We start from the raw sequence: 24,939 nt of genomic DNA, 5'->3' as shown, positions 1-24,939 counted from the left end.
AGCCTAGCACTACTTTATTGGAAATATAATAGATAGATAGATAGATAGATAGATGGATAGTATTGTGGATAGTCTTTATATTCTAGCTCTTAAAACCCAAGACTCAAAAGGTTTAAACTGAGATCGAGTTTCCTAAAAAGACAAAGAAACAAGCACCTTGAAAACATCAACTGATTTTATAATTGAATATATCAATATCGAAACCACTGGTTAGTTTGTTTGAACATAAAATTACAAGGGTAAACAAAATAGACCAATCTTCTAGGATTTTGGTACTTATACCTTATCCATAACATCCACGGTATTGACTTTATAGGGGATTTAAGTAATGTCAAGCATTTTCCCAGTGAGGGACTCCAGGAGCATATTGAATTACTTCGACTAGAGAGAGCAATCCATAGAAGTTGAAGCCTAAAGGTCGAAATTGTTTTAGGAAGAACCATCATCAAAGCCTAAAATGTTCCTAATTGAATAATGTGATTAATCTGAAAGACGTAAGGGGCATAAGCAGAATCCTTAAAAATCTAAAGCACGCCTAGGGCTTGACGGGAAAATAGAGTAAGCATATTTAAGCTATAATCCCAAGCTTCACCAACAGTGAGCAATTTTTCTGAGCAGGACTTGGTTGAAACCATTGTTGACCAAGACTTGTGGTTCGTTGGTTGGGCCTCGACTTCCCATAAATGGTAGTTTCTGTATCCAGCAGTGGTCAAATGTTGGAAAAGGGAAGACCTCTTGTTACGTCTACTGATGCACTTGCGATTGGAAAAAGAACTGAAAATCAAGAATATGGATGCTGTGTTACCTTTCTAAGGTTAAGCTCTATGTATGTTTATATCACTTATGAAATGTGTATATGTGCAGATACGTTTGTAGAGTACAGATAGAGAGGAGAAGAATGGTTGGATGGATTGGTGGACGTGAGAATCAGATAAGAGAGGCAAGGTTATCCAGACAGCTTAAAACATGGGCCAAGACCCGCGGGCTTTAGGAGGAGAAAAGAGAAGCAAAAGAAGGAGCCTAACAACATTAATTAAGTACAAGAAAAAGTTCAGTCACTTACTGTCAAGTTTAAACAAAATGTTTTGCTCGACTTATCCACAGATACAAACACCAACTACCTCGAACATGCTACAATGTGCAACAAGAAAAACTTTAAGAATCAATTAGACAGATCCAAGCACATTATGGCAGAAGCTACTACAATATTTTTCATTTAGAATTGAGGCTATAGTTTACAGAAGAATTTAATGTAATAATTGTTTTCTGAAGATACATACAGAAAAATTATAACATTTATGAGAAAAATCACACTCAATCCCATAACTTATGCTGGACTGTGATACAACATTAACAAAGCAGAAGTAAAAAGTAAATTACCTCCTCAAGTGGATAGATGCCCATAACTTATTTAAAATGCTCTTCGTGTAAGTAATCACCAAACTAAGCCCTTCTTTCTCCTAAACCTATCAACACGGTCAGTGCTCATTCGAGACTTCTCAGGCTTATTCGACTTCTTAGACTTCTCAAGTCGACTATCTAAACTGTTTCTAGAAACTTCTGGAAGATCAGAACCCAATTCGAAAGTATCTGAGGTTCCAATCTCAGATGGTTTGCTCTGATTGTCAGAGTTTACCATTGTCTTTTCAGAACCATTTGTGGCTGCTTTTGATTTGTTTAGGGACAGTACAAATTTCTTCAGATGTCTAATGAATTCTGGATAGAGCTCAAGATTGCAATGTCCTCCTCCACTTACCCATAAAGGATCATACTTGTGCTTGCAAAGCTCCCAAAGCTGTTTACCATGGGAACAATCGACAACTTCATCTGCTGTTCCCTGTCAGAAGAAGAAAATGAGCTTCATGACTAAATTTTAGAATAAATAATAATTATAAAAAAATAAAAAGAGGAAAAAAAATACAAGAACTCCACTTAATCTCACTATTTAGATGGCACAAAATGTCAGCAGATGCCCTCACTTCTCAAAGGTTACCACAATCACCAGTCACCCCAAAACAAAACAGAAAAAAATGAATAACAAAAATAAAATGCACTTATTCTGCACTCAACCCCAACCCCAACCCAAAACTCAAAATCTACTAATATCTATTTCTTTCAAGCCAAAAATATATATATACATGTACTACTCTATTTCTTAATAAACTCTTGAATTCTTGAAACCTACAAAATTTATGGCAAAATACAAAGTAGAAAGATTAATTAAGTTAGCAAGATCACAATAAACAGCATTGGGCAAAAACAATGAACTGAAATGCATTAGTCCACAATGGTGCTGTTGGCTTTGTTTAATTTCATATGAGAACTCAATTTACTTCTTTGATCATAACCAGAACAATCATTAAAAGCCAGACTGATTTGCCAAAATGAATACGGAGGTTCAAAGATTCATTTAGATCCAGTACTGTTATCCAGAATTTCAGGCCCTGGAGAATACTTCATGAGGGTTGAGCTTTCTTCTAAACAATGTTTAAAGATTTTCTTTCAAAGATTCTTCATGTTAAAAGCTTTGCATGATAGAGATTTGTTCACGGTTTGGAATGCCACGTGGTTGCCTGGTGATGCCAAAACACTTACCGGAACGAAGATACAATTGTATTGTTAACGTGTCAAATCACGGGAAACTTGACAGACAGAGAGAGAATGGAGACAAAAAATGAGGTGGAGGCTAAATATTGAAACAATGGGAAAAATACTTACATGAATTACCAAAACCTGACAGTTCACCACTCCAATTTTGTCAATATTCTGAAAATTAGAAGAGGGAAAAAGAAACCCAGTAATTAGCTACTGTGCACAAGAATAAACAAGAAAATAGAAAAAGTGAATAACACCAGCTTACCTTGTAAATGTCAAACCAGTATGTTCTTTTGACAGGGTATAATACTCTCATCCCAGACAAGATTGGGCTATGTAGAACCACACCTCTCAAGTTTGGCAAACGTGAAGCAAGATCAACAGTAGGTCCACTACCAACAGACTGACCATATAATATTAATTGTTCATCTCTAACTCCATACTGTTCTTTAAGGCATTTATACGCTGCATCTATGTCTGCATATGTATTACATTCTGTTGGCTGTTCCAAATAAAAGAAAGTGACTATTAGAATACAGGTTTTTAGCAAACAGTAAAACGTTTATTCATTAAATACATGAATTAGAAATGACATTGCCGCATACAAAATCCATTGATGTTGAAACACAATTAAAACAGCAAAGTATTGAGAGTCCCATACAATTTGCAACAAATTAGTATAAAAAACATTGAAATTATAGGACAAAATAAAATCCTGTAGACATTTGATTTGGCTTTCCAAAGAAGTAAACTTTGGATCAACCAATGAATTGAGATATCATCATGAAAAGCTGTCCTACAGGCTTACACTCAGAGCATTCTGAGAACTCAATTACTGCACATTTACTGATCATTCTTTTTGATTAGAGAGAAAGAGAAGGAAAGTGTTGACCTAAAGGAGAAGAAAGATTAATTTCCTTGCTTGATTGCAGCCAAGAGATAGTGTGCAATTATTTAAATGGTCCATAATGATAATTACATTGCCATAGTTAATATGAATAAGGGCTCATTAGCAACTAAGAAAACAGTAGCCAAGTGACCAACCTTTCCAGTTGATTGTCCATAGCCAGAATAATCATACCTGGAAAAGAACCATTGATGCAACGATTAGGAACATAATCAAAAAATTTTATATATAATAAAGGCTAGACAGAAAATAGATCTGTCAACAAAATAGATGATAGTACATTCTACATTCAGGACGTCTAATTATCAGTACAGTCATGTGATGCTTTTCCAAAAACCACATCAACAAGAATTTTACAGGATAAGAACAGGAAAATGTTTTCATTAGTATTTGGCAGGTTAAGACTCCCCTGAAAGTTTCTTTATTAATTTGAATACAGCTCTATCTTGCATCTTAACTCACAGAAATTTGAAAAGAGCAAAGATATTTACTTGGTGTTCTACGTGTACAAGGGCTGAAGATCTGTGGTTCACCTTCTCCTATGTTGGCTCCAGAGAAGAATGAATTCTGTTCACATCAATTTTTGGGGGTTTAATTGGTAATGCTCAAATCAGAACTAAGATCCATAACTTACACTCTTGGTTTTCTTTCCCCCTCTCAAAGACAAACTTTCCTACTTTTCAATTAGAAATTTCACATGTGCAAGATCCGAAGCACCAAGCACTTCTTTTTCTTCCTCCTCATTTCTCCATGTTTCTTGACATACTTACCCTGGAAATTATCCTCATGGTTTACTAAATTATTGCACTTATCAAATGGAAAATAAATATATCACATCATGCCTCCAAATTCAAGCCGCCCACTGCTTCCATATAAAATGATGTCTCAGCAGTTTTACATTAAGCAAATGCAAAGATGGCAAAGGAAACACACTGACTGGACATGAACCTTTCAAATGAGTCTGCCAACCTTAATATTTACAACTTTTAAGCATATGGCACAAACAAAACTGGAATATTTAATAGATTGAACTATATGGCCACATACATAAGCCCCAACTTAAAGTCCAGCGACAACATCCAAACTAAACTACCACCAATAAACTTCTCAATTTTTGTTTTATAAAAGTAGAAACAAAGCCTAAAAGAGCTTCCTTAAACAACTAAATGATTATTAACTTGTCTTTCAGTAGAAAAAGCTAAAAAGCCTTCGTCCTAACACCCATTGTAAATTTAAACAACATAATATAGTTGAAAATTACAAATATATAAATGTAACCATGTGATATAGATATAACATAAGTTGCCAGTTTGTGGTTGTTTGGTGATGTTTGTCAGTTATCACTTTGCAGTCTGAGCATAAAATCTACTTAATGGCAGAACTAGCCTCACTCTGATCAATATAGTGCTTACATACTATGACTTGAACTCACTCCACAGGATCCAACAATTCCAACTAAAAAAGAGCATGTAATGTTTCTTTGTCTCCTACTTTCACTTTATTCCTGTCAATAAACTGTGTTTATAACCACCCCATAGTGTGTGACAAGGCAATGGTTCTTTTCTGTCACAAATAGATTCAGGAACAATATCAAACAATTTGTTTACAGGTTCATACATGTGCATGTACACCATAGTTATATCCATTTCAGCTTTTTAAAGACATCAATATTCAAGCTACAACATCAGAAATTCCACTTATGGTAACAGGCATGAAATGCAAATTTAGCTTATCCATTGGGGATGTCAGTGTCCATGCATGCATATGGTACCATTACAGTTCTGCTTGCACCAGGAAAGATACAGCCATGAGAGCTTAACAGTAGGCTTATATGTTGAAGACATAATAAAACATTTACAAGGTTGACATTTGCATACAATAGGAGCATGTAACATAACATGTTCCATTGGAGCAAACACCCTATGAATCAACTGCATATGACTTAAACAAGGGGAAACTATGTAACAAAGTTACCAAACATCTCCATAACAAGATCATATTATCCTTTCAAGGAGCACCAGAACCTCCTCCAAATCACAAGGTCGATCACTTGAGTAAAGTCATGGTAGATTTTCTTAGGGTATCCGAGAATTGACAATACGAAATTTCTGTTATAGTTTCAGAAGGAAGGAAGAGACATTTTAAACAAAAAACTTATGAGGGAAGATATTATAAGCGCAGGCAATTACCCAAATAAACGTAACCCATTTACCATATGTTGGCTACATATGAGGACAACTATGCTCCACATACTCATACCATAGTTCATCTTATCTGGATCCAACTTTTCCCATGAACATGAATAAGCATCAATGATATGAAATCCTATGAACTTAAAAATGGCATGATGATAACTATAGCTGGATATTTCAGGAATTGTAATCAATAAAAGAAAAGGGAATTTATTGGCAATTAATGCAGGACCTTTTAGTAAACTGTATGGTGGAAAGATGTCATGATTGCTTTGTCCACAAACTATACATGATACAGTAAATTTAACCTTCTGGAACATTATTTTAGTACTAAACAAAAACCATAAGAAATTTGTTCTCATGTAAGGTATGATATCCTCTAAAAGGAACAGAGAACCATGCTATGACCTAAATTTTATATGAGAACATCCATGAAAAACTATGCAGCACACAATGAAGCATACCAGATCTTTTGACATTCTAATCACATGTCTAGACATTCAATCTTTCTGGATATTTGACCTGTGTGTCACTGCCGTCCATTCTTCCAACAGTACATTAAAATCTTATTAGCATTCTTCGGCATATATATGAAATTATAGTTCCATCACATCCAGGTTCTCAATGACTAGTGAATATGCCATCACTGAAATGATCTTGCCACAATCTATCTTCTTCCAGAATGCCTGACATCCTTGATCAGTAAACAACAAAATTTCCACAGCCATTGTAATTAAACCTTCAATATTATCAGCACCCGCAGATGACACCAGAAATCTGTCCTTTCGGTGCAAAAGTTGTAGCAAAGAAAGGATTAAGAACAAAAAGAAAGCATCAACCCCAAGTAACTTTCCACAAATTCTATCCCCATGTCCTTACAGAAAAGTTTCCTGCAGTCTCTATTTTCTCCTTCCATAATTTTCTCCCTTCTTTTATCTCTACTGTGAAAATGGATCCAATCAAACCAAAGGCCCCAGCACTAATCTTACAACGGACCAAAAAGCAAAATCAACATAACTTCATTTACCGCCAAACCAAAATCTCTCTTCTTTTCCTTACATTCACCAACAAACCACCCTCCATAATAGAAACCATCCTCAATCATAGAAACTTTACTCTAAGCACAAATCCACTTCATAACTAATAGAGTAAATACAACAGTCACCCATTCGCCTTTAATAAAATAAAAGGTTCAACAAAATTATCCAACACCCATAAAAACCTAAAACCCCAAAATGGAACCAAACCCACGAATCAAAAACACATTTAACTACTTATACTGAGACGAAAAAGAACAACCTTTATTTAAACAAAATAATTAAAACTGAAGACTCCAACTTAAAAGTCTTAGCCACTAATTGTGACATTAAAAGGTTGCTTCCTATTACTTAGTTCAAGACTCAGCATAGCCCAAAGAAAAACGTAAAAGAAAAAAAATTACCCCATTAGATTAACTCGAAGGCGATTACACAACTCGACGAAAAGCTCAAACATTTGTCCCAAATCAGCGGCATTTCCATGAGAATACAAGAGCGTAGCGGAAGCTTTCGGGTGCTTTATGTGAACCGCGACGATGTCGTTTCCACGGCGCGTGCGAAGCTTCAGGACGTCGACGTCGTCCCTCCTCGGTACCTCCGGTATGTAAAGCCGACCGCCGAATGACTCGTCCTCTACCACTTTATAAGACGGTGGATTTGGCGGGAAGAACGCGAATTTCGCGGCGATCGACGACGTGACTCCTCCCATCTTGTTCTGATCATCAGCTGGCGTTCCTCTTTCATTAAAATTACCAAAGTAACTCAGCCGCCTCAAAAACCTCAACTCTCAATGTCCGCCGTCCGATATTCTTCAGATCTTTTTTATTTACATGTAACAGAAAAATAAATGAGATAAAGAAACGTAAGAAAAACAAACAAAAGAGCGAGAGGAGGCGCGTGCAGTGGAAAGGGGAGGCGCGTGGGGTGGGTAAACAGCCGTAACAAAGTTGTTAGACGAGGAATCTCATCCGGTCATCTTTGTGTTATTGATGCTTTGAAACGTTGGGAACTCAGCTTAATGGGAATTGTCTTTTAAGAGAGAGAAAGGGAGAGAGCGCGTGGGAGCGTGGGGTGTAGGAAGGGTCTCCTGACGGCGACTTTGACAGATGATATACGCATGACATGTATATGTTTTTGGTTTTTTAGTTATTGTACGACTCCATACTACATATTACAGCTAGGAGGTGACGTGGCTTTGACAAATTTTTGGTTTACGGTTTTATGAACAAATTTGTCACAATCGAAATTTTCAATTATAATTTTGTAATTCATTTTATATTATTTTGTTATCAAATTTAATGATTTCGATGAAATGTAATTTTAACTGCAAAACTAAATTAGTTTTAAATATATATAATTTTAAATTTTCATTAATATCCCATTCTAAATTGTTTAAGAAAATTGAGAAACCTAAGCAATTTAACAATTTTATTATTATAGTTAGAGTTGTTTGTTCATGGGTTGGTCCAGGTATGGTTTGCATATATCGTACCTTCTTTTTTAAAAGTCAATTTTTATTCATTAAGTAATTATTTTATTATTAAAATTTTAAAAAATATTATTTTTATTAACATTGTACATTTTTAAATATATTTTAAAAATTAAAATTAAATAAATTTATATTATTTATTTAAATTATAATCTAATCAAGTTCAACTCGAGCTTAAAATTCCATACCCAGGTTAAATCCTTAGACACCTCTAATTTAACAATACTAAACTTTTAGTTTAACATCAATATCAGTTTTTAATCGAGTATTTGCCGTAGTCCAATGGAGTGAGAGTAGTAAGATAAAGTAAAAAGATAAATCTTAAAACTGAGTGAAAAACTTGGGAGTCCTCTTTATGGAAATCATTTTTCATGTATAGAGAGACGTAGAAAATTACCTTTGTGCTCATAATCAGAGTTATGTCACAATTGTGATCTGATTTTGTTTTGAATTGGCAAGTATTATGTTAAAGTTTCAATTTTTTTTTAAAAAAAAATATCTTGCTTCTATTCTTAATTAATAATAACAATTATTCAATTTAACTTTCATGCAATCGAAAAAAGTAAAAATATAGTTAATTTTGTTATAGATAAAAGTCCCCATGACATTTATTTAGTGATGACAAAAATTTTTATTAATTTGACATATTAAATAAAAGATATAATACTAAAAAAAAATTTAATTACTTTAAAAAATTCAAATAATTCATTATTTTTTTGTTTTGTTCAATCAAGTCTTTATATTTTTATCTTGGATTATATCAAACTTTTATAACTAATGATTGACTGATTGTCATAAATCAAAATATCATTTATCATTTAATACTTACATGGTGCTAACATGACATAGACATGGAGGATGAAAATGTAATATGACCATCTTATTATGCCACTTAGTATGCCATGTTAACATCCATTATAACATGTTAGCATATTACAATAGTGTCACGTGACATCAAAATAATAAGTGGTATTTTCACTAACAACAGTTACTTAACCATTACTTATAAAAACTCATTTTGCTCAAAATAAAATATAAAACCTTGATTGAATACAATAAAAGAATAAAAATTTATTTAAATTTTTTTAAATAATTCATAAGCTTTTTAAGATATTATACCTAAATTAAATCAACATAAACTACTTTCCTTATTCCTTCTCTTTTACTCTTATCTTTCTTCCTTTCCTTCCTTTCTCCTTAGCATCATGTTATGGGACTTAACACTCATGTTGGCAACATTAGAGATTAATTAAGAGCAAACTATTTATTTAGTCATTCAACTTCTCAAAAATTTCTACTTATATCATCCAATTTTAAAAGATAACGTCTTGGTCAACCAATATTTATTAGTGTTTTTATTTTGTGTCATTTATGAGGGCCCAGTGGCTCATAATAAGGTTTAATCCCATTCGATCATTACTTGGCCACTAAGGATTATGCCTTGTATTGTTATAAATTTCACATAAGTAAGAGATGTAATAAGTCTTAGGTTAACAAATAAAGGCCATTATGGGCCCAAGATAAGTGATATTAAAGTAAACTCAAATATCCACTGATGTGGACTCCCATAAGAGATATTAAGGTCTAGGTAGACCCAAACCATTGTAAGGATCCATTCCTCTATGGGCTATGGATAAAAAGCCAATGCAACGAGAACGTTGCATAATTGATGGATAAAATATCATGGATCTCACATCAATAAGATATGGATGGGTCTTGAGTTAATAAATAAGGGTCTTCCTCCACTTAACAAACATGTCTTTTGAGTTGAAAACATAGATTCGTAACACCTTGTATATGACTTTAAAAAAGAAAAAGTCGAAGGCATTACTTGTTTTTTAAAGAGAAGAAATTCAAGATAGTTTTACTTTCGTAGAGTGGACGAGTACTACGTTAAACAAAGAAAAAACAAGGATTTGTGCTCAACGAAGAGAACAAAAGAAAAATAGGCATAGTTAATTATTGGGTCTTTTTTGGAATAATTTGGGACTATTTTGATCATTGGAGAATTATTTGTCCAATTTTGTGAGTTTGATGGTATATCTCCAAAGAGGTAAATTTGTTGTATTATTTCTGTCGTGACGTGCGGGTCCAGGAACCCGTCCGCCAGACGCGGGTGAAAATTAAAAATCTCAAGGTGTGGGAGTCGCCACCAATCTTTTTTTAAGGTGTGATTGGTCACTTATTAACCCGATTCTTAATCGACGAAGTCCTAAATTAATTTTAGATCCGTCGAAAGAACGAGAACTGGTCCACGTTTTTTAGAGATGGGTTCGGGAGTGCGGTTACGCACGGAGAAGGATTAGCACCTCCGTGACGCCCGTTCTACGAACGGTACCATTTAATCTTAAGTTATCTTAATATAGCCTTTTCTTAGTTTAATCCCTATTTTATTAATTAAAATTTTTTATTGAATTGTCAGACTGAGTTTTTCACTTGGTCTTACGTATGCATATGATGCAAGCGTAGAATGATGTCGTGACTTGTTTATTTTAAATGATGGAGTCGGTAATCTTTTATTGAAAAATTATTCGAAGACTATCCCAACGCTTTGGTGAAGCCTCGAAATCCTCCTCACCTAGAGATATCCCCGGAAGAACTCGTCTCTACAAGCTCCTCGGGGAAATCTTATCATCGGGATTCCCGTGCCATTTGCAAAATAAGAGTGGCATGCAATGACAGTATAAAATGATGGTATCTATATGCACGCGTTTATTGTTTTTAGATGTTTAAAAAAAATTTAGATTATTTATTAATATTTATTTAAATTAATTCGAATGTAACAAAATTTTCTTATATTATTTTTTAACAATAACTATTTGACTTAATGGGTTTTGAAATCTAGAGTTCAGATTTATCCCGACGCTTCGGTGAAAATCCGTCTCTAACTTCGCACCCAAAAATATCCACCGAAAAAAGGCAACTCTTTACCCCTTTTTGGTGGTAATACTCAAATATTTGTTCCAATTATATTATTTATTATTATTATTTATTTATTTTTCATTTTATTATTATTATATTTTTTTTATTATTTTTTTATTTTTTATCTAAAAAATATAATATAATATATATATATTTGCATCATGAATTATTATTATTATTATTTATTTTATTTTTTTGCAAGCCTCCAAATATATTTATAATATAAATATTTTTTATTCACTTGTCATTGTTTATTATTTACATATATATTTTAATTTTTATTTTTATGAATTTTTTTATTTATTTACTTATTTGATATATATGTTCTTTAGACTATGCATTTTTACCATTATTATTATTTTTTATTTTTTTATTACTATCATTATTTTTTATTTTATTTTTGATTTTTAATATTAAATATAAGTGTCCATATTATATAAATATTTTTTCCTAAAAAAAAAATGATAAATGCATTTAAATTAAAATGGGCTAGACCCAAGCAAAACAAAACAAAAAAGGTTATACCTTGTTGGGCTGCGATTGGCCCAACTCGGCGGCCCGTGGGAGCCCAAATCTAACACCCCGGCCTGTTTCTGGAAGCCCGCAAGGTAAGATCCAAAACGCACCGTTTTGATGCCTACAAAGCCGCTCAAAACGACGCCGTTTGGCCTGGTCCTTCCAGCTTCTGCTTGCCTCTCTGAAACGACGCTGTTTTGCCCACGAAACCTAGGTATTTAACTCCCTTTTCTCTCTTTCTCTCTTCACTTTCATTCCTCACTTTCTCTCTCTAGCGGCGACACCCTCCGCCTTTTCTCTAGCTTCAAACGCCGGTCAACTCCCTCTTTTCTCCCTTTCTATCGCCGGCGTCCTCCCCTCTCTTCTCGGATTTCTCTCTTACCCGGCGAATCACTTCGCCTTCCGTTGCCGGCGTCAAGCTCTCTCTTTTCTTCTCTCCGTCGGCCGTTCCTTCTTTTTCTCTCTCTACCGCTTCCTCTTCTCAGATCTCAACCCTTTTTCTTTTTTGTTGTTGTTTTTTGTTTTTTGGTTTCTTGTGGCTAACTGCTGGTTCTCTCTCCTTTTTTGCAGGGTTTTTAAAGAGCCGGGTTGTCCAATTTTTTGGACAACCCGGTGAGGGGGGTTCTGGCACCCCCTGGAGTTGGTGGTCAGAGCCCCCCCCCCCCCCATCACGCGTAGTGGGTGGGGGATGGGAAGGCGAAGGGATGGCTGGGCGTATGCCCAGCCATCCCCATTTTTTTTTAATATTATTTTTTTATTTATTTAATTTAATTTAATTATTATTATATTTTTTTTTTATTTAGGTGTCTACAGTTGCCCCTCTTTGTACATTCTTGAGAATCAAGGATAGTGCAAAGACGTAGACACCACATTTGGCTTATCTCGAAGCCAGTTGGTTTAATCAAATTGATCTAGACTCGACTTATTTCGAAATAAGTTCGATTTAAAGAAAAATGAAATTTCTAGACTTGATCTGGGCTTGACCCATGTTAGAATAAATTCAATTAAAATTCTTAGACTTAATCTTGGCTCGACCTATCTCACCACATGTTCGATCTAAAAATTGAAATTTTTAGACTTAATCTAGGTTCGACCTATCTCTCAACAGGTTCGATTTAAACAAAATTAAAATTTCTAGACTTAATCTAGGCTCGACCTATCTCACAACAGGTTCGATTTAAACAAAATTAAAATTCCTAAACTTAATCTAGGCTCGACCTATCTTACAACAGGTTCGATTTAAACAAAATGAAAATTCCTAAACTTAATCTAGGCTCGACCTATCTTACAACAGGTTCGATTTGAACAAAATTAAACTTCCTAGACTTAATCTAGGCTCGACCCATCTCACAACAGGTTCGATCTAAAAATTGAAATTCCTAGACTTAATCTAGGCTCGACCTATCTCACAACAGGTTCGATTTAAACAAAATTAAAATTCCTAGACTTAATCTAGACTCGACCTATCTCACAACAGGTTCGATTTAAAAATTGAATTTCCTAGACTTAATCTAGGCTCGACCTATCTCACAACAGGTTCGATTTAAAAATTGAAATTCCTTTAATGCTAACTTAATTGGAATAACATGAAATGAAAAGACTCAAATCCTTCCATTGAAGTTTTACAATCTCAACCCTTTAGGTCGAGTGACTTTCTACCTTCGACGCTTGGGACATGAATTAATTTTGATTCTTGTCGAGTGCATGGCTAGGCATGTATGCATGATTGACATGATAGAATGTTTTTCATGTTTATGATTAAGGTTCCAAGACCTTCTCGCTTCATTCGATTTTTCACTGCAACTTTCGATCTTCTTTGCCTGTTTTCTTTCCTTCTGTAGAACTCAGGTAACTGCAGACTTTCCCTTAAGTACCCTCTCCTTTGACATTTGACTTTGCCTTAGGTTCAGGGCTCTGCCATTCCTTTTTCATCCTTAAGTCTTTTGCTGAACAGTGAGTGTAATTTCTTGCTTAATTAGTTTATTTCTTTTACCAATTATCATTCATTTCTATGACAATCACTATGTGAATCATGGGATGGTAAATAACGAAAGAGTTAAAATAAAGAGGCGAAGAAAAACTTCATATATGAAGAATCAAATAGTTCAAGGTAAGCAGAATTTACAGGGCAGACATTAGATCTTTTAAATAATGAACACCCAGACCATTAAGAGAAAACAATATGATATTCGACTTCAAGAATTGTCCTTGATTGATGCTTTGATCAAATCTGTAGGTTACAGATTCCTTAGCTTCCCCTTCTTTGTGAAATTGTGGAGCTCCCTCTATGGTGTATTTAGGCCGACATCCCCAAATTCCATTCTATCTTCCTGTTTTTCGGCCTCAAGCCGCCCTTTTTCGGGTTTTCGACATGAGCCTCCTCCCTTAGGTACGAGCTGCCCTTTTCGGGTTTTCAGCACGAACCCCCTCCTTTAGGTACGAGCCGCCCTTTTCGGGTTTTCAGCACAAACCCCTTCCGTTTTTTTTTTTTTTTGTTAGGCATATTACTTCTTCAACGCATCCGCATTTATTGGATTAGGCAGATCTCCCCCATCCATGTCAGCCAAAATCAAAGCTCTTCCTGAAAAAGCCTTCTTTACCACGTATGGCCCTTCCCAATTCGGCATCCATTTTCCGCGAAAATCAGTTTGATTAGGGAGTATTCTCTTGAGAACCAACTCTCCTTCTCGGAACTGCCTGGGATGAACTTTTTTCTCTTATGCTCGTATCATCCTTCGTTGGTACATCTGACCATGACAAAGAGCCGCCAGCCTTTTCTCCTCAATCAGATTCAACTGTTCGTAGCGGGAGCGGACCCACTCAGCATCTTCCAATTCCGTTTCCATCAACACCCTCAATGATGGGATTTCTACTTCAACAGGTAAGACTGCTTCTGCACCGTATACTAATGAGTACGGAGTTGCCCCGGTGGAGGTACGCACAGAAGTTCGATATGCATGTAGGGCAAACGGAAGTTTCTCATGCCAGTCTTTATAAACTTCAGTCATCTTTTCGACAATCTTCTTGATGTTTTTGTTGGCTACCTCTACCGCTCCGTTCATCTTTGGACGGTAAGTTGTCGAGTTATGATGCTTGATCTTGAATTTAGCGCAAACATCCTTCACCATCGCACCATTCAAATTGCTTGCATTATCCGTAATGATCCTTTCTGGAAGCCCATACCGACATATGATCTCTTTTTGGATGAACTTGCACACCACCTTTTGTGTCACATTGGCATAGGAAGCTGCTTCTACCCATTTCGTGAAATAATCGATGGCCACCAATATGAATCGATGTCCATTAGAGGCTTTTGGCGTAATAAGTCCAATCACATCCATTCCCCACATTGAAAATGGCCAAGGTGCTGTGAAAACATGCAATGGGGCTGGTGGAGCATGGATCCTATCAGCGTATGCTTGACACTTATGGCATTTTCGAGCAAAGTTTATGCAGTCTGATTCCAATGTCAACCAATAATAACCAGCTCTCATAATCTGTCTAGCCAACATATGTCCATTAGCATGAGCTCCACAAGTTCCTTCATGGACTTCTTTCATTATTTTGTTGGCTTTCGCAAAATCCACACATCTCAAGAGTACTTGATCTCGACTCCTTTTGTAGAGCACTTCTCCGCTAAGGAAGAAACCCATTGCTAATCTTCGAAGAGTTCGCTTGTCATTATCCGTGACATTCTCAGGATATGCCTGATGCTTGATGTATTGCATGATATCATGATACCACGGCTTACCATCAACCTCTTCTTCAACATTCAAGCAGTGTGCGGAGACTTCACGAACTTCTAAATCAAAAGGGCGTACATCGGCCGCCTCTTTTATTTTGAACATCGCTGCGAGGGTGGCTAAAGCATCAGCAATCTGATTCTCTTCTCGAGGCAAATGGTTGAAGCTGATTTCTTTGAACTGTTTGCTTAATTCTGTAACCAGCTTTTTATATGGAACTAGTTTAGGATCTCTAGTTTCCCATTCACCTTTCATTTGACATATCACTAAAGCCGAATCTTCGTAAACATCTATCGCATCAGCCTTCATATCAATTGCTGCTTGTAATCCCAGTACCAACGCCTCATACTCCGCCATATTGTTAGTACAATTGAAATTCAATCTCGCCGTGGCTGGATAGTACTTCCCATTTGGAGAAATCAACACTGCCCCAATTCCGTGCCCCAAAGCATTGGATGCTCCGTCAAAATACACCTTCCATGGATTAAGTTCATTGGGACTAACCTCTTCTATATGCAAGACGACCATCAAATCTTCATCTGAAAAATCGAAACTTACAGATTCATAATCTTCATTAGCTCGATCTGCAAGGAAATCGGCGATGGCGCTCCCTTTGATTGATTTTTGGGACACATACACAATGTCATACTCAGACAATAGCACTTGCCATCGAGCTATTCTTCCGGACAGGCAGGGTTTTTCAAAAATATACTTGATGGGATCTAATTTTGCCACCAACCATGTTGTGTGATACAACATATACTGTCGGAGCCTCTGAGCGGTCCATGCTAGTGCACAACACATCTTTTCGAGCGTAGAATATTTGGACTCATACTTCATGAATTTCTTGTTCAAGTAATATACGGCTCTTTCTTTCTTCCCAGTTTCATCATGTTGTCCCAATACACATCCCATAGAATCCTTGTTCACAGTCAAATACAGAATGAGAGGTTTTTCGACCGTCGATGGCATCAACACCGGTGGATTTGTGAGATATTCTTTGATTTTATCAAAGGCTATTTGACATTCTTCATTCCACTCTCCTGGGTCTCGTTTTCGAAGCAGCTTGAAGATTGGATCACATTTGCAGGTGAGCTGGGATATAAATCGAGCAATGTAATTTAGCCTCCCTAAAAATCCTCTCACTTCTTTTTACGTTTTGGGAGGTGGTAGCTCTTGAATAGCTTGTATTTTATCCGGGTCCACTTCAATTCCTTTTTCACTGACTATGAACCCCAACAATTTCCCAGAGGTTACACCGAAAGTGCATTTTGCAGGATTCAACTTGAGCTGGAACTTCCGCAATCTCTCGAACAGTTTCTTGAGATTGACAGTATGATCCCTTTCTGTATGAGATTTTGCAATCATATCATCCACGTATACCTCTATCTCTTTATGCATCATATCGTGGAACAAAGCTACCATTGCCCTTTGGTAAGTGGCGCCTGCATTCTTCAATCCAAATGGCATTACTTTGTAACAAAACGTTCCCCACATGGTCACGAACGTTGTTTTTTCCATATCTTCGGGTGCCATTTTAATCTGATTGTAACCAGAAAAGCCATCCATGAATGAGAACAAAGCATGTTTTGCCGTGTTGTCCACAAGAGTATCAATATGTGGCAAAGGGAAGCTATCCTTCGGACTCGCTCTGTTCAAATCCCTATAATCGACGCACATTCGAACTTTTCCATCCTTCTTAGGAACTGGAACTATATTAGCTACCCATTCAGGGTACTTAGCCACCTCTAAAAATCCAGCATCGAATTGCCTTTTTACTTCCTCTTTAATCTTCAGCAACATCTCTGGCTTCATCCTTCTTAACTTCTGTTTAATAGGCTTGCAATCTGGTTCCAAAGGTAACTTGTGAACAACCATGTCGGTATTAAGACCTGACATGTCCTGATATGACCAAGCAAACACGTCCACATATTCACGGAGCAATTCTTCCAGCTTCTGCCGTTCATCGGATGACAGCGAGGTGCCAATCTTAACCTCTTTCTTCTCTTCCCCATTTCCGAGGTTAATCATTTCTGTGATTTCCTGATGAGGTAAAATCTCATTCTCTTCCTGTTCCAACATTCTCGACAAATCAGGGGGTAAGCTGTAGTCATCCACCTCCTCTTCATTTTTCAATTCATCAATGTTCGGAATTATCTCAAAATCGATATTCAAATCGTTGTCTAGATTGTCTTCGTGTTCATTATTTAAAGACCTGCAAACAGGTAAAGTTGGACGGGTGTATGGGCAAGTATTTATTGGCTAAAAGAATAGATGAAAAGAAATATGCAAAAAGATTGATGAATTATGAAACACATTATGCATTGTCATTTATTCAAATGATGAAGGTAACAGAAAGCCCTACTTAAACAGGAAATTAATCTTAACACCCTTGGGCATAGGCATTTAGATAAAATTGTTCATTACATTTTGGAAGACTTAAAGATGATGGGCAGTTCCGTGGCTGTCCAATTACTTAGCTCCTCTCCTGGCAGTACTGGATACACCACATGGATCTTCTCATCAGGTTCTTCATCTCTGATCATATGGATTGATAGCTCATCAAATATCCGTAGAACCTGATTGACCTTTGGTGGTGCTTCGGGATGAATGAAACCTGCAGAGCGAAAAGTCTCATATAGGTGTGGGATTGTCCGTTCCCCGAATTCTTCTTTCTTTCCCTCAAGTTGAGCCATCCTTTTAATCTTCTTTTGAGCTGTCAGCTTCCTTCTCTCTTCTTTGGTAGGCTTATACCCCAAACCAAACCTTTCTTCGTTCTTCATTAGAGTCAGAGGACGGTTAATTCCTTGTAAATTCTTTCCTAACCCCAAACCAGCACGGCATCCTTTACCCACAGTCTGCTTAACTCCCATTTTAGTGGCTACTGACAAACAAGGGGTCGGTATCACTCTTCTTTCCCCCACATAAGTAGCATTAACAAATTCAAAAGATCTAAAAGAGCATTCTGGGACTTCTTCTGTTGCCTCTACATAGGGAGCAGATGATGGTTGAATAGCCAGTATGTCTTCCTCCGCACATACACTTATCAGTTGGCCTTCAGCTATGAATTTAACTTTTTGATGAAGGGAAGATGGTATGGCTCCAGCCATATGAATCCATGGACGCCCTAACAAGCAATTGTAGGACGGGGTAATGGCCATGACTTGAAATTGGACCTCAAAAATGCAAGGGCCAATTTTTATCGGTAGTTCAATGTCCCCTACCACCTCCCTTGTGGTCCCGTCGAAAGCCCTTACAACCATGCGGCTGGTTCTCATATACGACACATCTACTGGCAACTTGGTTAAAGTAGAGCGAGGCATGACATTTAAAGCGGAACCATTATCGATCAAGACCCTAGGTACGGCATGGTCCTTGCATTTGATGGTAATATGCAGCGCTTTGTTACTTCCTCGACCACCCGATGGTATTTCTTCATCATTAAAGGCAATGAAGTTTCCCACTGTAATGTTCCCCATGATGTGGTCTAGCTTTTCTACTGATATATCTTGTGCTAGATAAGCTTGGTTCAAGACTTTGAGCAGTGCGTTCCTGTGTGCTTCCGAATTCAACAGTAAAGACAACAACAAGATGCGAGCGGGCATCTTGGTTAATTGTTCTACCACACTGTATTCACTGTGTTTGATAAACTTGAGAAATTCATCATCTTCTTTCTCGGTGATAGGATTTTTGACCTCATTGTTCGGGGCAACTACGGATTCGTCAACTTGGTCCTTGGAAAAGGTATCTGTTTTCTTTAGGCTTTCCTCTCCCTGTGCTGGTTTCCCTTTTCCAACTCTTTCTGCTACCTCAGGGGAATAACATCGCCCGCTTCGCGTTATACCCCCCACACCAGTTATGTCTTCAAAAGATGCTTGGGGGGCGGATGAAGCTGTGCCCAAAATATTACACTCATAATTCCATGGGACAGCTTTATCGCTCTTGTAAGGGAATGGGCTGGGGACTTCGATGGTGATACCATTTCTGATCATAGTTGGGGACGTATCATTCATCGGGCTTCTGTTTTCTTCATAGAAGATGGTGAGAGGTTTAGGTTTGTTTGCCCCGAATGAACTTGATGCCACTTCAGCTGGGGTGTCTCCATTTATGGTTCCGACCAAATTCTCTTCAGCTTCTTCATAAAACTCAATTACCGATGAATCCATCAATTCTTGCAACTTACGACGAAAGCCATCACAATTTTGAATGGAATGCCCAATTGCCTCCATATGAAATTTGCAAGAATAAGCGAGATCATGCCCCAATTCCTTTGTGTCGATGGGTTCTGGAGTGATGGCATTTATCTTGGACAACGCCTCAAACACTTTATCCATCGGCGTTTGAATCTCATCAATACCCTTTTTCACCCTTCGAATCATCCCTTCATGTATGGCATTCACAGTCGGTCTTCCATGATTAGGTAACGGGTTCCCATCAACACTCGAATTGTCTTTTTTGGCAAAATTTAAAAGCCCTGCCTTAATGAGCGCTTGGACCTTGTGTTTTAAAGCAGTGCAATTCTCGGTGGAGTGCCCTTGAATTCCAAAATGGTAATCACAATGCGCATTCGGATCATACCATTTCGGAAAAGGTGGTCAGAGTGGTTCTAAAGGGGTTCGAGCTAGGAGTCGATTTTCTATGAGTTGTGGCAGCAATGTAGTGTAAGGGACTGGAATAGGATCAAATTTTGGTCTTTCTGGGGTAGTTTTAGGTCCTCTTTGACCATGACCAGGATTATTGGTTGAAGCTATCGGCCTTGGTGGTGGAGTTTGTGGAAGAACATTGGTTTGAAATGTTGGTTGCGGGACGGGTTGGTACACATATGGATTTTGTGTGACATTGCCTATGTGCGGATAGAAGGGTTGGTATGGAGGGTACGGGTAATATGGGTTAAAGTTGTGGGCTTGTTGGCTGTCGTGAGCGACTGCTTGCACATCCCCTTCTTTTTTCTTGGGCGTACTCCCTTTCTTTGAGCTGGCAACTTCATGCCCTTCAATTTTTCCGCTTTTGATAGCTCATTCTATTATTTCTCCCGATAAGACCAAATCTGCAAAGTTTTTCGTGGCATTACCGATCAAGCGCTCATAGAATGGAGCTCGAAGGGTATTTATGAACAAAACAGTCATCTCCTTATCAGTGAGAGGTGGCTGAACTTGCGTTGCTGTATCTCTCCACCTTTGGGCATATTCCTTGAAGTTCTCGCTTTGCTTCTTCTCCATAGTTTGTAATGACAAACGATCAGGGGCTAATTCAGCCACATGCTTGTATTGGGCTATGAAGGCTCTTGCTAAGTCTTTCCAAGTCTTAATACGGTTTCGATCTAGCTGTACGTACCACCGAGCAGCTGACCCAGTCAAGCTGTCTTGGAAAAAATGGATCAGTAACTTATCATCGTGAGACTGTGCCGCCATCTTCCGACAATACATAGTAATATGTGCCATGGGACATTTTGTTCCGTCGTATTTCTCAAATTCTGGAACCTTGAACTTGGCAGGAATCAATACATCCGGCACTAAGCATAACTCGGTTGCGTCCATGGTACCAAACCTATCAACTCCCTCGATGGCACGAAGACGTTCTTCCAACAGATCATACTTTTTCTGGTCTTTTTCATTTTTCCCTGTTTGTGACGAGTCTTTTCTTAGTTTTTCTTGCTCTTTTGGATCGTCTAAATCTGGGACATTTATTGGTTCAGCAGGATTTATCCCAGAATATGGCCCAAATTGCCCATGAATCGGTTGATGGCCTAGCGGGGGTGGTGCATTGTAATAGACGGGTGAGATCACTTGAGGGTGGACCCTTTGAGAGGTTTGGGCATGTGGTGGAGTGAACCCTGAGGGATAGGGTGGATCTTCCCTTTGGTTTCCACTGTCTTGTGCTGGTGGGTTTTCTGACGGAGCTGGCTCTTCGATCGCTCTTTTTCCTTTACTGAGACTCATCATCAATTCCATCATCTTTGCTAACTGTTCTCTCATTTCTTCCTGAGCTCTTTCCATTCTGTCCATTCGCTCTCTTTGTTCTTCTTCCATGATCCTTGCTCGTTGATGCGTATTATGAACACGTTGATCACTTGGCTTAGGTGGTCGAGCTATTTTGGAACCTTATTATTGATCATAAACATGAATTAGATGCGTATTTGATGCATGAGTGAACCCATTATCTTTATTTTTAAATGAAAATACTTATTGCCATGAAATGATGATTTATGCATGTATGAATGATTATGTACTAAAAGTATTCATCACATGACACCCAACAACAAAAGTCATCCATTGCATAAGATATTTGTCTTAGATTACAACTCAAAGGCCATCTAGAAATATTCGTCAATCTTATTATAATGGCTATACACCTCATCTAAATACTTGATCAATTGTTGCTCTTGTTTTCCAACTGGAAAGATCTGGCTCCTTAATATGTCCGTTTTCCAAGCCATGTTTTTTGCCTTGTAAGCCACCTCCCTCATTTGCCAAACCAAGTAATCCATCTGGTCGTATTTCTCTGTATAAGCTTGTCTGTAAGATTCACCCCATTCTTGGATTTTGGTGCTCTGTTGCTTGAGGCGTTCATATTCCTGTTGATAAGTCGTCATGACCCCTTCGAGCTCTACATACTCCTGTCTTAGTAATTGGATGGACTCTTGTTGGAATCGCACTTGTCTTCTTAGCCCATCATTGTGCGTTTGAAGTTCGTTGTCTCGATTTTCTCTTACCTGTATTTCCCTTTGAAGTTCACTGGTTGTGGCAAAAAACTTATCATTCAGGCTCTCATACTTCCCTTCCATTTTTCGGACTTTCTTTCTTTGCTCACTTACTTCTCTTTTCATTTTCTCACACTCTTTTTGGAGGTCTTCATACCGTTGCTTCCAACTGGCATTTTCAGCTTCGGACTTCTTTCGAGCCAACTCACTTTCGAGTAAAGCGTCTCGTGGTTCTAGATCAACTGGGCCACGTAGTGCATCTTCTTTCGGATATACCACATCCTTAACTCGTTGGTCATGCCATATCTGATATCCGGTAGTCACTTCATCGGTGTACCTCTCTTGATCAACTCGGCTAGTTTTCTTCCAAGCTTGCGCAATTTCCTCGATCCTTTTCAGAAAACCCGACTCCCCATAAGCAAACTCTAAAGTATTAAGTCGGTGTGTCATCGGTACAAACTGTTCTAACCCAAATTGTCTTCTTACCATAATTGGGGCGTAACTGATTGCTCCCCATGGCCCCATTAACGGTACCCAAGGTTCATTTCCGCATTTGTACAAGACCGGGTGATGCGGCATCCACGGGGCTCTCCATGTTACTTCCACACTCATGAGTTCTCGAAGTCTAGAGATCCATTGTTCCTTAGTCCTATTTTCTGGCCATTCACTCTCACAAAATTCTCTAATAGGGGCGGTTTGCGGATGAAATGGCTTTCTGAACTTATCGACCTTACATTCAAAGTGGCTCACTATCCAGATGGAAAGAAGCTGTGCACATCCCACAAATCGTCCCTCACCTTTTCTTCTGCAGTAATTCAGTGATCTGAGAGTTTCCGCTAGAATAGAGGGCGAAGGATTGGCCTTGTTGATGAATTGCTCAAAAAAGTCTATAATTCTGACTTCTATATGTCCCAAAACTTTGGGGAAGATCACTAGCCCATAAATTCCCAAGGCCATCACAAGCTGTCCTTGCTCGGTGTCCCGTTGCTTCATGATATAACTACGTAGAAAACTCCACGGGATACATTCATTGTCCCCTTTTTTCCTTAGGTTCTGATCAACTTCCGCCGAAGTAATACCCATCATCTTGGCTAACTTTCGCCTGTGTCCGGTCTTCTGTCCTCTCCAATATATCTTGTCCGGATTATCGAGATCGATTTGCAAGAGAGCCGAGTATTCTTCGATCGTGGGGACCATATCCACCTTATTGAACACGAAGCATCTATACGACGGATCCCAAAATTGCACAATGGCCTTCAACAACTGTTCATCTATCTGGACCTTAAGGAGTCGAGCAATGTGACCATATTTCCTATCAAAATTTGCCCGAGTGGTAGCCCCCCACTTATCCCATATGTTGAGCAAATCGGTGAAGTCGTTCTGTTTGAGATCAAGGTGGACCCTATCAGGTAGTGATGAGAAGTGATCCTTTGACAAGCAATCTTCTTCACTTTGTTGGGTACTCGCCATATGCTGAGTCACTTGATAAATTCCATCGTAACTTGAGGATGGCCATGATGACTCCATGTATGCAACTGGATCTACTCTGTTAATGGTTGTCAGGTGACAAATACTTTTCCTATTATGATGCAAATATGCATATGACAAAAAATTCAAGTTAGCACTATAAACAAAAATTCCAAAAGATGAATGAAAGTAATTAGTAACCTGATACCTTTATTATTCGCGGAGAAGAATTTAGAACAAGGGGATTATGAAAATTCCTTCATGTGTACCTAGTCAAAAGGTATATTCTCGCGAGTGAAGCTCTACCTAAGCAAAGGTGGCTCTCGGTATTCTACATGCTGAGTTTGGGTTGAAAATGGAGCTAAAGGTTCGCAAATCGCTCCTCACTATCGTCCACACGGACTAGTAAGGCACCCCGGTCCTCACCCATTACAGGCTTCAGACGGACTAGGTTCTATTTGAGTGGGAGTCTTCACTAGCCCATACGGAGGTTATCACCTCACGAGAGCGTAGCTACTTAACTCCCTCCTAATTAAGGATAAAGCCCGGGTGGAAGGCTTATGCATGAATGCAAGATGTGCAGTGTGTGAGAAGGAATATACCGACCTTGGATCAATAATTTCACATTCCCCTTATCCTAAATTTCCCACAATTATTAAAAATAGTGAAGTAATAATAACAAAATAAATGAATACATTAAACAAAAATATGCAAAATTGACGCTAGGGAAAATAACAAATTATTTAAGGCTTAAGATAACTTATGATTAATTAATGGCTTGACTCTCTATGATCTCCCCAGTGGAGTCGCCATCTGTCGTGACGTGCGGGTCCGGGAACCCGTCCGCCAGACGCGGGTGAAAATTAAAAATCTCAAGTTGTGGGAGTCGCCACCAATCTTTTTTTAAGGTGTGATTGGTCACCTATTAACCCGATTCTTAATCGACGAAGTCCTAAATTAATTTTAGATCCGTCGAAAGAATGAGAACTGGTCCACGTTTTTTAGAGATGGGTTCGGGAGTGCGGTTACGCACGGAGAAGGATTAGCACCTCCGTGACGCCCCTTCTACGAACGGTACCATTTAATCTTAAGTTATCTTAATATAGCCTTTTCTTAGTTTAATCCCTATTTTATTAATTAAATTTTTTTATTGAATTGTCAGACTGAGTTTTTCACTTGGTCTTACGTATGCATATGATGCAAGCGTAGAATGATGTCGTGACTTGTTTATTTTAAATGATGGAGTCGGTAATCTTTTATTGGAAAATTATTCGAAGACTATCCCAACGCTTTGGTGAAGCCTCGAAATCCTCCTCACCTAGAGATATCCCCGGAAGAACTCATCTCTACAAGCTCCTCGGGGAAATCTCA

The 24,939-nt window shown here is 37.9% G+C and overlaps 1 protein-coding gene across 1 annotated transcript; it reads right to left on the bottom strand.

Annotated features, from left to right (window-relative positions):
• Nucleotides 1-1,185: 1,185 nt before the first annotated feature.
• On the bottom strand, nucleotides 1,186-7,814 carry LOC18602010 (alpha/beta-Hydrolases superfamily protein). The gene is made up of 5 exons (XM_018119391.2): nucleotides 7,136-7,814; nucleotides 3,640-3,676; nucleotides 2,861-3,097; nucleotides 2,719-2,766; nucleotides 1,186-1,837 (listed from the first exon to the last, which is right to left on the bottom strand). The coding sequence occupies exons 1-5, from the start codon at nucleotides 7,438-7,440 to the stop codon at nucleotides 1,436-1,438; spliced, it is 1,029 nt and encodes a 342-aa protein (XP_017974880.1). The 5' UTR covers nucleotides 7,441-7,814; the 3' UTR covers nucleotides 1,186-1,435.
• Nucleotides 7,815-24,939: the final 17,125 nt, after the last annotated feature.

The sequence above is a fragment of the Theobroma cacao genome, chromosome 4, assembly GCF_053813885.1.
Source record: "Theobroma cacao isolate CCN51 chromosome 4, ASM5381388v1, whole genome shotgun sequence".
Lineage (NCBI taxonomy): Eukaryota > Viridiplantae > Streptophyta > Magnoliopsida > Malvales > Malvaceae > Theobroma > Theobroma cacao.
Note: the sequence above shows the minus strand (reverse complement) of the source record. Positions and strands in the feature narration are given on the sequence as shown.